Source organism: Perognathus longimembris, chromosome 4, assembly GCF_023159225.1.
Source record: "Perognathus longimembris pacificus isolate PPM17 chromosome 4, ASM2315922v1, whole genome shotgun sequence".
Taxonomy (NCBI): Eukaryota; Metazoa; Chordata; class Mammalia; order Rodentia; family Heteromyidae; genus Perognathus; species Perognathus longimembris.
In genome coordinates this window covers 78,818,859-78,831,210 of record NC_063164.1, presented here as the reverse complement: position 1 = coordinate 78,831,210, position 12,352 = coordinate 78,818,859, and the positions used below count along the sequence as shown (strand labels likewise).

Below are 12,352 nucleotides of genomic sequence, written 5' to 3'. Positions count from 1 at the left end.
TGAGCAAATCATAGTAAGAATGCAATGGAATTTTAAGAAACGTAGTTTGGAAAATCTACTTTCCAGTTAACTTACTTTATTTTTGGAAAACAAAATATTTTGCCCATATGATTATCACAATTTTAAGTCGCAAATTGACATAAAAAGTTCTGGGGCCACATTCCATTTGTTTCATTGATTACCCAAGCAGGTTACTTACATTTTCTCTTCTTCCATTTCTTTATTTTAAAATGAGTCTAAAAGTAACCATTAACTCACTTGCTTTTCTTAAGGATTATATGAATAGATATATGTGAAGTTCTTAAAATAATGGTTTGGATATAATTATGATATAATGAAATGTGGCTTTTATTGTTACTAATATTATTCTATGCCTTCCCTTTAGCCAGCTGGTCTATTAAGGTAATAATAAAACAATTAACTAAAGCGCTTTCAAATGTTGGCTTTTGGTTCTGTTTTTTTTTCTTTTCTGTCATAGGGAAAATGTGGCAGATACAAATTTTAAAATTAGAAATCATTAAAATATGCTTATTGGGAATCTTTTTACCTATCCTTAATGGGGCAGAGATGAATTTTTTTCTTACATGAATAAGGCTGATAATCTATTTTTTCAACAAATATACATTGATAAGGAAGGACTCTGTTTCCATATTATTCAAACTTTATTCTTAATGGGCTTATGACTTGAAAGGAATTTTCAGATATACAAAGATCATTGGTCTTATATGCTCTTGGGTTTTATTTTAATCAAAAGGGTTTTATTGGGGACTAGTAGAGTCTGAACAGTAAGAAGTAGGACAACAATTTTATTTGATCAAGGTATATGAAGTTGTATGGTATTTCAAAGGTAAACAAAAGTGACTATAGGAATTAATTAGTGGCTTATGGAAACAGATGACAGTCAAATGGGAAAAAAAAAAGATCTTTGGTAATGAAAAGCAATGGGAGACACTATCACTTAGTATAAAATGAGTAAGTTCCTTTACTCTGTATTCTGAAATCCATCTCACTACTTTTAGTATTATTATTATCACATAGGTAAGAATAAACAGCAAGCTTTCTCTAAATTTCCTCAATATCTAAGATTTTAAGAATGTGCATATTGGGGCTGGGGATATGGCCTAGTGGCAAGAGAGCTTGCCTCGTATACATGAGGCCCTGGGTTCGATTCCCCAGCACCACATATACAGAAAACGGCCAGAAGTGGCGCTGTGGCTCAAGTGGCAGAGTGCTAGCCTTGAGCAAAAAGAAGCCAGGGACAGTGCTCAGGCCCTGAGTCCAAGGCCCAGGACTGGCCAAAAAAAAAAACAACAACAACAACAAAAAAGAATGTGCATATTAAAAAAAAAAAGATTAAAAAAAAAACAAGGCCCAATAGCTATACCCTTATGAACACATAAGATGATGCTAAGTGAAATGAACTCCATGTTATGGAGACAATTGTTATATCACAGTTGTAACTACTTTCAACATCCCATGTATATCTGTAGCTTCTATTATTGATGATATTCTTGTATCACCTTCCTGTGGTTGTACCTACACTATCTCTGTAATCTTATCTGAGTATATTGGGAATCGTGTATACTGGTATTGGAAGTAGGAAATTTAAAGGGAATACCAAATTTGACAGACACAGGGTAAAAAAAAGACAAACAACTACAAAAACAATACCCGCAAAACTGTTTGGTGCAAGTGAACTGAACACCTCCGGGGGGGGGGGGGGGGGGGGCGAAGGGAAAGGGGGAGGAGGGGGGTATGAGGGGCAAGGTAACAAATAGTACAAGAAATGTATCCAATGCCTAATGTATGAAACTGTAACCTCTCTGTACATCAGTTTGATAATAAAAATTAAAAAAAGAATGTGCATATATCAGTAATTAAGAACTTGTGATTACATCTCTTTGGTAAAGGGAAAGATTTTAGATTTGGTGTGTGTGTGTGTGTGTGTGTGTGTGTGTGTGTGTACAGATAGCAGATGGACAGATAGATAAATAGATAGATAAGGTCTTGTAGCTCGAGAAGGTAGCTCAGTAGTAGAACATTATTCTACATTACATTATCCAGGTATTCATGATTATTGAAATAGGTTAGTGATCCATATGCTTCAGATCAAAAACAAATTTTACATATATTATGTAAACCTTTAAAGTTATATTTATTTTTGCTTAGTGATTAACATCTCTACATGTTTTCCTTTGTTAACACTAGTTTCAGAATGTCTTTCATAAAGGTAATTCTATACACTTAATAAACTTAAGTACCTATCCATTTTGTGTGTGTGTGTGTGTGTGTGTGTGTGTGTGTGTGTGTGTGTGCGCGCGCTTGTTTGCCCACAATGGTCTTCAAATTTAGGGCCTCAAGCTTCTGCTTGCCTTTTTCACTCAGTGCTGGCACTCTAGCTTTTTGCTGGTTAACTGGAGTTAAGGGTCTCATTGATTGTTCTTCTTGTGCAGACTTCTACCAATGATTCCCTGCTGAGTAACCAGGTTTACAATGATTCCCTGCTGAGTAACCAGGTTTACAGTCATGAGCCCCAGGCTATTTCATTCAAGTCTGTCTATAGTTAAAATGGAAATTGTTTTTCTGAGTTGTAACAAAATATGTACAGGAGCATGGAGATATTCTTTAAATAATCATGTTTTTAACATGCATGTACCCCTGTCTATATGTCTGCATGTCCCAGCTATGTCTTCAGCCCCCACATCAATACCTGGACAATTCTCTGCCTCCTTTTTTTGCAGTCCACTTAATGCAAATTCTTTCTGTGCATTTCATTATGACCTGAGGCATCACAGCTCATATGTATCTGACATGAGTGAATGATGTTGATTTAATTAATACTGTGGCAGCAGAGTTTGCCTACAAACTTGTTATCTCATAAGCTTTCAAGAACCTTTGGCTACCGATTAAAGTTTCTTATTAGTGGTCTCTCATAGCCTGCTAAGGCAGGTGCTCGCATCATTTTCATGCCAAATCTCTCCTCAGTCATTCGATCAGAAAAGGTGAAGACACAAGCTGCACTCAATCAGAACAGATTGCCTTTGCTGCTTCATTGAAAGAACTTAGTGAGGTGCATGCAAGGCTTTTGTATTCTATACTAAGCAGAACATATTAAGACAGAGTGAATCTCTTCTACCATCAAGGAACCAATGAATAATGGTAGTATGAAAAGCTAGAGAAGTGCACCTCTTTTCTCAATGGTGGTTTGAGGATTTGAACTCAGGTCCTTATACTGTATCACTTGGGTGTACAGCTGGTGTCTGATAATTTGCAACCATGTTCCCAGCTTGCTTTGTGCTAATTGTCTTGGAGATGGTCTCATAGGGACTTTTTCTGTCCAGGCTAGTTATAAACCTCTTGAATACCTAGGATTACTCAGAGATATATTTTATCCTTCATAAAATGAGCATATATAAGAGTAAAGATAATAGGTTAAGATGGACAATATTTGCCAAAATAAAAACCTAAGTGATCACTAAACATGATAGTTAGTGGAAACAGTGAAGAAGGGAGATTTTTTTTTTCATACTTTCAAGTTGATTATCTTGAATGATTTTTATTTTATGGGGGCTAGTAGAAGATCCAGTTTGAAAATAAGAAATGAAGAAAGAACTTTATTACTCATAATATAACAAGCCACAAGGTCTTAAGATTTTGTCCTTGAATGTCCCTTCTCTGGGGAGTAGGCAACTGGGACAGGGTGATCTTTATAAGGTTACACTCAGTGAGCTGCATTACAGGAGATATAACCTGAGTTTAGAAAACACAAATTCATTATGAGGGGCTGGGCACAGGACTAATACATAGGGGAATTATCTTGACTTTCTTAGAGTTGTTTATAGTTTCAGCACTTAGGATGCTAGTAAAAATGTGGGACTTTAACCTTGGGACTTGAGATCCATGATCCAAACAACCCTCTTATTTTATGGAATGGGTTGGTGTTGTATTATTAGCAACAGGGAATACATTAGTACATAATTTTAAAAGACATGAAGAAATATGAGAGAATTTGTGTTCTAAGAAATAATCTTGAAAAATCATGTTTTATAGTTTCTCATACATTCAGATAAGTAATACAACAAAGTTGATATGGACAAAAACAGTAGTTTTTGGATTCCATAACTTTGTCCACACACAAACCTCCTATTGCTTCCCAGTAAATACTTAAAGCATAGTACTTAGTTTCTTCTGTTTGATGATAAAGTTTATGTGTCAACTTGACTAGGTTGTATACCAAGATACAGGATCAAACATCAGTTTAGATATTGCCTTCAACATAGATTTAGATAATAATAACACTTGTATTATCAGACTCAAAGCAATATCCCCTCTGTTCTGCAGGTTGGTCTCAGGCAATGAACTGAAATCTAGTGAGAAAAATCAAGACACCCATAAAAACAGAAATCTTAATTCAATACTGTCTTTACATGTGGCTTGTTATATCCCGGCTGGTCTGACCTGCACATTTTGGAACTGCCAAGAGGTCTGACCTGCACATTTTGGAACTGCCAAGATTCTGTCATCTCTGTCATTCTAAGGTCTAATTTCATAAAATAATTATGTATATATATGTATATATATGTGTGTGTGTGTGTGTGTGAGAGAGAGAGTGAGAGAGATATTTATATAATACACAAGTGTGAATGCATACATATTTACATAAATACAGCATTGTTTCTCTTACTCTGGAGAAACTCAATACATCATCACCATGATTATAATCTGGAAATTATTTTTCCTAACTAGCCAGGATAAAAGAACAAGAATACTTCTCACATTCTTTCTTTTTAGATAGAACCCTGGAAATGTATATCATGTAGGGTAAAGTAGTTTTCAATTGAAGGAAGGCCCTAGAGATATAGAAAGTCCACATTGTTCATTTTACAGTATTCTACTGTCTTTTTATTTTTTTTTAGAAATCAGCAGATACCTCATTGAAAACTAGGAGAAAGACATTTCTGTGATGACCATTTTATGAGTTAATTCTGCTTTCTTACCAAGAGAAAATAGAGCAAAAATTGTTCTGTCTTCTTGATCACAAAATATCATTGCTTTCTTGGAGTTCCCTTCAATTCCTAAAAATAGGTTATAATTTATAAAAATAAAACATTTTGGAACCTATCATATTAGTATTAAATTTCTCAATATCTTCCATATTAGATTGAAAAAGAAAATTCTATTAGTAGTAATGCCAGTAATTTAATTTCATAGAGAGTGACTTTTGCACTAATTACATTTTCTTTTTTCTTTAAGTATGGGACAAAAATATATCAAATGATTTGATAGGACACTATCATCTCAGTTCTCGTGGGTATTAACAAAGAAAGCCTCAAAATCACAATCACAATTTAATTTTTCTGAGTCACATGGAAAATATGTTTCTTATATTATTTATTAATATTATGTAATCTTATTATATATTTACAGTTTTGTGGTTATTACAGTATAAAGCTTTTTTTTTCATGTGCTTGCTTACAGAACTTGTATTTCTTCTGTAAATTGCTCTAACAAATCTTTTGGATCTTTATTTCTGACAATGTCGATATATTTTACTTTTTCTCCCTTTTGAATATATTATTACACTTTTGCCTAATTCATCCTATCTGTTTTTACTTACTCATAATATGCTCCAACATAAGATATGTGATTTATTATTTTTTCTCTTCATTCTTCATTTATTTAGCATTCATTCAAAGGAGCTGTCATTTTGCTAATCATTTTTTGAATGCACCGCATCTTGCACCATGCCAGCCATTTTGATTTTCTCACTAATCCCTGCTTTACCCACCTGTAGTCTCATTTTTCTAAATTTTGTAGCATAAACAATGAATCTTGACTGTATTCTTCACCAATCCCCTCTTCTAATTCAAATTTACCCAGTCACGCCACTTCATCCCAATCCTTTCAAGTACCCATTTCCTGGTGTTTATTTGATTAAACTTTGACTTGGCCATTTTAAGAAATTATACTATTTGAGTTCACCCTTGAATTTACCATATTTCAGTTACTACATTAATATATACTTTTATGACTTTTGTATGTATTTGCTCATAATTTTTTTATTTTTTATTTTTTTTATTTTTTTAGAATCCAACTGGACTTTATTTGACACAGAATACAGTATCACTGCAGGAATAGCAAAATGAAAAGACAAAGGAGAAAAGACAGTTCTATCTAACGTATAATTAAGAGGGGCTAGTCACTAAATGAATATCAAAGCAGGCTTGATGGAAGAATTCTTGGTCTAGTGGCCATACTTTTGGAACTCCCACTCTCTGTTGTCCAAAGGGCACACCTGCCGTGTTTTGAGCCGGCGAGAAAGGCAATGGAAATGAAAGACATGATTACAGACTCCCCACGCAACCGTACACTCCTCGGAAGTCGCCGACGCCTGGTTAGCCTGACACTCTATGTAAAGATCCATAATATGGTTCCTGCAGATGGCATAGTTATTAACCACAATATCCCAGGCCCACAGGGCTACTGCATTCCACTTTTTCACTTCAAAGCGCTTCTTTCCCGCACCGTTGTTGGTGCCGCTCGGGGTGTCCACATCCATCGCTGCCACCATTTTGAAAACACACCTGCTCATAAAATTTTAATGCTGAAATAATATATGCATGACTTATATAAGACATATGTACTTATGTATTTGTATATATATATTCTATAGTATGATTTGAACCTCACTTATCAGAGATTCATCACCTGTGGCTTGATCTTCATGGTCAAAACTAATAAATGTTTATTATTTATTATTATTATTATTATTATTTATTTCCTTTTTTAAAGGAAATTTTAAAGTAAAAACAATCCCACCAATGAATTATACAGCTCATTTGATATAGGGAAGTTTTTATTTAGTAACACAATACTGGTGGTTGCTTTTCAACCATTGAGTCATCTGCTAAGTGCTCCCTTGTGCTAAATTTTGTGAAAAATATTCCTCAGTGTACGCAATTAATACCCCTAGAAGAACTTGAAGTTGGCATGCTTAAGCAAAAATCTTGAAGGACATTTACATTGAAGTTGGAAAGTGCTGTGGAAAAGCATGAATCAAACATGCTGACCTGACAAACTGTCAGCATCCTGAGCAATCAGACTTCCCTCAGGTTTCTTCTAAACCCTATGGACACTGAAGGGCTACAAGTGCATAGGCATGCTTTTACAGACATGTATGTATACACAACACCTTTCTTAAATTCTATGATAAATCTCCATCTTCATACTTTGAGTTTATGCAGTTTAAGAAATAAAACTTTAACCTTACATTGTCTCTGAAATATAATTTCATATAATTTTTAGTTTGATTAAGGTTTTAAGCCAGATTTGCTATGTAGCACACACTAGCTTTAATCCACACCCTTCCTTTCTCAGCTTTCAGAGAGCTGGGATGAAAGAAGAGTATCAGGCCAGGAGATCCAATCCCATTCTTTGTGTGTTTCTTGAGAATGTAACTAGTGTGCACACTATCTACTGAAGTGGACACTATTGTAGTGTAATTAGAACTAGGGAAGGGAAAGGGAATATCAAAATCGAGAGACAAAGGAAAAAAGACAAATTACTTCCAAAAGCAATACTTTTTTTTTTTTTTTTTTTTGGCCAGTCCTGGGCCTTGGACTCAGGGCCTGAGCACTGTCCCTGGATTCCTTTTGCTCAAGGCTAGCACTCTGCCACTTGAGCCACAGCGCCACTTCTGGCCATTTTCTGTATATGTGGTACTGGGGAATCGAACCCAGGGCCTCATGTATACCAGGCAAGCTCTCTTGCCACTAGGCCATATCCCCAGCCCCCAAAAGCAATACTTATAAAGCCATTTGGTGTAAACCAACTGAACAACTCATGGGGAGAGAGGAAAAGGAGGAGGGGGGAGGGGGGAAATGAGGGAGGAGGTACCAAATTGTAAAGAATTGTACCCACTGCCCTACGTACAATACTGTAACCCCTCTATGAATGACTTGGACAATAAATAATTATTCCGAAAAAAATAAACATTTTCTTTATGGCAGGCTTAAACAATCTCTAGTTTTTATGAACAATATAGGCTATGTTTTAAAACTGTGTCACAAGATTACACTTTGAGTCTGTGTTCTCTATTCTTTTCTTGCGGGATGAGTAGAATCTGCATTCTAGGAAGAAAATTATCACTATTTTTTATCATTAATGTCACACTTTACATTTTCTCACTGTTGTCATTAATTAATTTTATTATGAAAAATGTTTCAGTATGATTATTGATACAGGATACAATATAAAACTTTATTATTTGTTGGTAGGAACACTAAAAATTTGGGGGAAACATGTGTTATACTTTCAGATAAATACCTGCCTTAGTCTCTCACCGTTTTTTATCAATTGGATAAAAGCTTTTATAAAGCACGATATTGAGATTTTGGTAATAAATAAGGACTAGAATTGGGGATAGGTGTTACTTCCATGTTCTCTTTTATCACTTTCAATAAAATAAGTTACTTTCCTAATAATATAACACATGAAGTAAATACTCCTTTTGGCAGAGTAAGAAAATCCCTCTACTAATTTTTATGTATTGGTTGAAGTATTGCAATAAGAATTATTTATGGAAGACAGCACAAATCTTCATTCATCAAAAACAAAGTTGTTTTATGTGTAAACTGTGAATGTTTCAAAATATCACAAGAAATTCACATATTTTTATAGAAACAATCAATTGTAATTTTGTTTTGCTTTTCTTTTGTTTCTTTAGCAGTATTGGGATTTGAACTGCAGGATCGTATATTAGCCGGGCAGGTGCTCTACTGCTGAGCTTTGCCCAGTTTTCTTAACTGTTTTTAATTGATTGTTAATATAAAATCATAGGGAAGAAACACTTCTAAAACATATCAACTTTTTCCTTCAAGCTCCCTTTACATTATTGATCTATAAGTACTTAACTTCAGCCTCATTCAGTGTATAAAAACAAACAAACACAAAACAACAAAGAATACTGAAATGCATTAGAAGAAAGGAATAAACCCAACTAGCAAAAGAAAAACAGGAATAAACTTTTCTTGAGTTCAAAGAAAGCTCAGATCCCAACTTAATATAATGCCTGGAATAAAATGGTGACAGGCCTCTTCCAGGGAGAACATGACCCAAAACATGTTCATGTTACTGAACATGGGATGAAGAGGCAGCTATCATAAAAACAGATTTAAAAAAATTCTGAAATGGCAAGTTCTTAAAAGTGAATGTGGTTTGATGTAAGAGTTTAGCGTCTCTGGGAGTAAGTGACACAAAGTATATCTTCCACTGAGTTCACAGAGAAATACTAAAAGCAGAATAGGAAACCTGTCAGAGACCCCTGAGCTGCTTGCAGTCATGAAACTCCACTTAAGCCCCAGGCTCTTCTCTTACAAAAGAAATCTGTTGAACCCCTGGGGAAGGGCTAGGAGACCTTTCTACTCCCCAAAGCAAGACAAGGAACAGATCTCAGTGAGGAAGTCCTAGAAACAAAATACAGCTGTCACTAGAAAGAAAAAAAAAAAAAAAGCCAATAACCTTCTCTCCCAAGGGAGACCTAAGTATGTTGCAAAGGTAAACTGGCCCAAGGGAAGGTAGCAGCCAAAGCCTTGTGTTCCTGAAAGATGGGTAGGAAACTCCCCATGTCCCACAACAGGCTTATTACTCCTACATGCAGCACTAGCCTATTGCTTACAGAATATTACTGCCTCTAATCATAAACAGGTATATCAACACTGAGCAAAGGGTAGGAGCAAAAACAGATTGTATGTGAGAGAGGACCAGAAGAGCTGCTGCCTGAATTCCTGGACTGATACAAAAGCAGATGTCTTGTTTCAGGGTCCTGGGTATGGAGATGAGTGGTAGAGGGGGGGTGGAGTGTGTGGGAGGGGGGAAGAGTGGAACATTATACTAAGTCCTGCCCAATAAGTCTCATACAAGATATGGGAGAATTTCCCTGACATGGAAAGAGAAAGATCTACCTTTAAAAACCAGAATCACAAGGCAAGACTGAGACTGGAACAGGCAAAGAGAATACCCTTCTGTATTCACTATAAAAATCCCAGTTGGAAACAGACACCAGTGGGCCACTACTGAGGAAAGAACAATAATTCAGAAAAACCCTTTGAGGAGGAAGATAACCAAGGAAGAATAAAATGCCAAGAATATGCAGGTGAATGTCAGGTATAACATTAAGCATGAAGTAGCTCCTGTCCACCACTAGAGGAATTTGGAAACTCTGGCCAGCTGTGGTAACACAAAGTTGAAACCCAAGTCTCATCAACTATTTGATTAACTAGAAATTCCACATAAATGTACCAACATAGGAAATGTTAATTTTCTGATTTAAAAAAAATCCCAGTCTCTAAACTAATGGAAATTAGAGAGTGACTTTTCACCTCAAACTCAGTAAGAGTGATTTTTATCATACCACTAACAAAAACTTTGTACTGTATCTCTATAGTTGGTGCTTCGAAATGCATGAAACTCGCACCTTACCTATCATGAACCTGATTCATACCTGAGAAAGGTAAAGCTAATTCTGGAAATTAGATAATGGGGGTTGATTTATATCCCCAGAGTTTATTGAGAAAAAAAAAAGTTGTAAATTATTTTTAAATAAATATAGACCACATAGGAGAAGATTCTGGCAAATTGGTATCTTAAGCATACTACAACATATTTGATCAATGGAATACAGGACCCAAACATAAGAGGATAAATATTCAGACATAGAAACTCAAAAGGACAGAGCTTCATGTAATTTAGACAATGGAAATAAAATTTGAGAGGCCCAATAGAAAACTTCTGAAATGCTTGTGAAAACACAGACATACAGATAGACAAACACATATAATCCATGAAGAAGTTGGTTTCATTTTATTTTTCATGATATATGCTGTAAACCCACATGATCAGACCTAGGAACTTAGTCAATTTTAAAGATACACAGGGTTTTGCTGACAATGTGACAAGTTCTGATTTATTTTTAAATCCCTATGTCCATACCACTTTCTACAAGTTTCATCTGTTCCACCAATACTGAGGAATGACTGGCATCAGAAATGAACCAGCAAATTATCAGGGAAATATACAAGAGACATGAAGTAGAAGATCAAATATGTCCTTTCTTCCTTCTAGCCCAAACTTAATGAAATGCAGAGCAAAGAAGTCTTGATACTTCATTGAATTTACAATTTCCATATTTGTGTATGAGTATATATGTGTGCATACACCCCCACATAATACTCATAAACACACCTGCAAACACACATACACACACATACCCACACACACACCACATCCATTGATCAATTTATAGATATGACTGGGCATTTTAAATATTCAAGATTGTGTTTCTGACTTAAAGTGACTGCCTGATCTCTCTCTGGCCTACTAGCTGTAAGCAAAATCATACAGCTTGACTAAATTTTGGTTTGGAATGTAAAAGAATATTTTTTATAAATTAATAGATAATTGACTACAAAAATAGGTATGTTTTATATACTTCTGAATCAAATTCTTCAGCCCATTTTACACACAGGCAATGTCTGTGATCATGTTTTCCAATTGTCTCAATGATTGACTAGCTTCATTGACACTTCTCAGATTTTAAGAATTTATAATTATTACATAGATCCACAGTATGAATTAGTGTTTCATAATTTGTAACCCCAAATGCAGTCAAGTCTGATGTACTAAACAGCTTTAAAATAAGAGTTTTGCTTTAATTAGTACACCATAGTTGTAAATGGGTTACAGTGTGGCATTTCTATACATACATATATATTTGTGTGAGTGTGTGTGTATGTAAAACCTTGAAAAAGAATGTTCTACTATTCAGGCTTACTTGTTTCCACAAACAAAATTGTAGGATATGAAAACCCCATATTTAAGAAAGCTTCAATCAACCTCAGGGTGAAAAAAGAAATAAAGAACAAATAAAGACTTCTGCAATTTGTTTTTCTCTTTTCTTTTTTTTTAATAGACAGACTATAAGTTTACTGTGTGTGTGTGTCTGTGTGCCTGTGTATCTGTGTGTCTGTGTGTATACCAGAAAAAAGTAGAATATCTATCAGGATTAAAAATTTATTGTCAAAATAAGCATTACCTTCAGTCACTATTGGATTGATGTTGCTATAGTATCACTTCATTCACATTAGTCTATAGATGAAAATATTTTTTTGCCTTACTCCTTCAGAATTTAATGCAAACCTTTCATTTCTTATTCATTGCCCTTAATTACTGCATTCTCTTTCCACATCACCTGTTATTGTTACCTACAAACACAATTTTCAGTAGTGATCCATGATATGTGTATGTATACATATATGAATATATGAATATAAAATATAAATCAGAATATATATGT

General features: G+C 34.8%; 2 protein-coding genes across 2 annotated transcripts in view; both read right to left on the bottom strand.

Annotated features, from left to right (window-relative positions):
* The window catches only part of Lrp1b (LDL receptor related protein 1B), a 1,711,024-nt gene that overhangs the window by 670,577 nt on the left and 1,028,095 nt on the right, over positions 1 to 12,352 (bottom strand). The gene's annotated exons all lie outside the window — the stretch shown is intronic.
* Positions 6,220 to 6,578, bottom strand: LOC125350718 (E3 ubiquitin-protein ligase RBX1-like). Its single transcript, XM_048345543.1, has one exon. It carries the CDS (start codon positions 6,569 to 6,571, stop codon positions 6,245 to 6,247), a length of 327 nt encoding a protein of 108 aa, XP_048201500.1. The 5' UTR covers positions 6,572 to 6,578; the 3' UTR covers positions 6,220 to 6,244.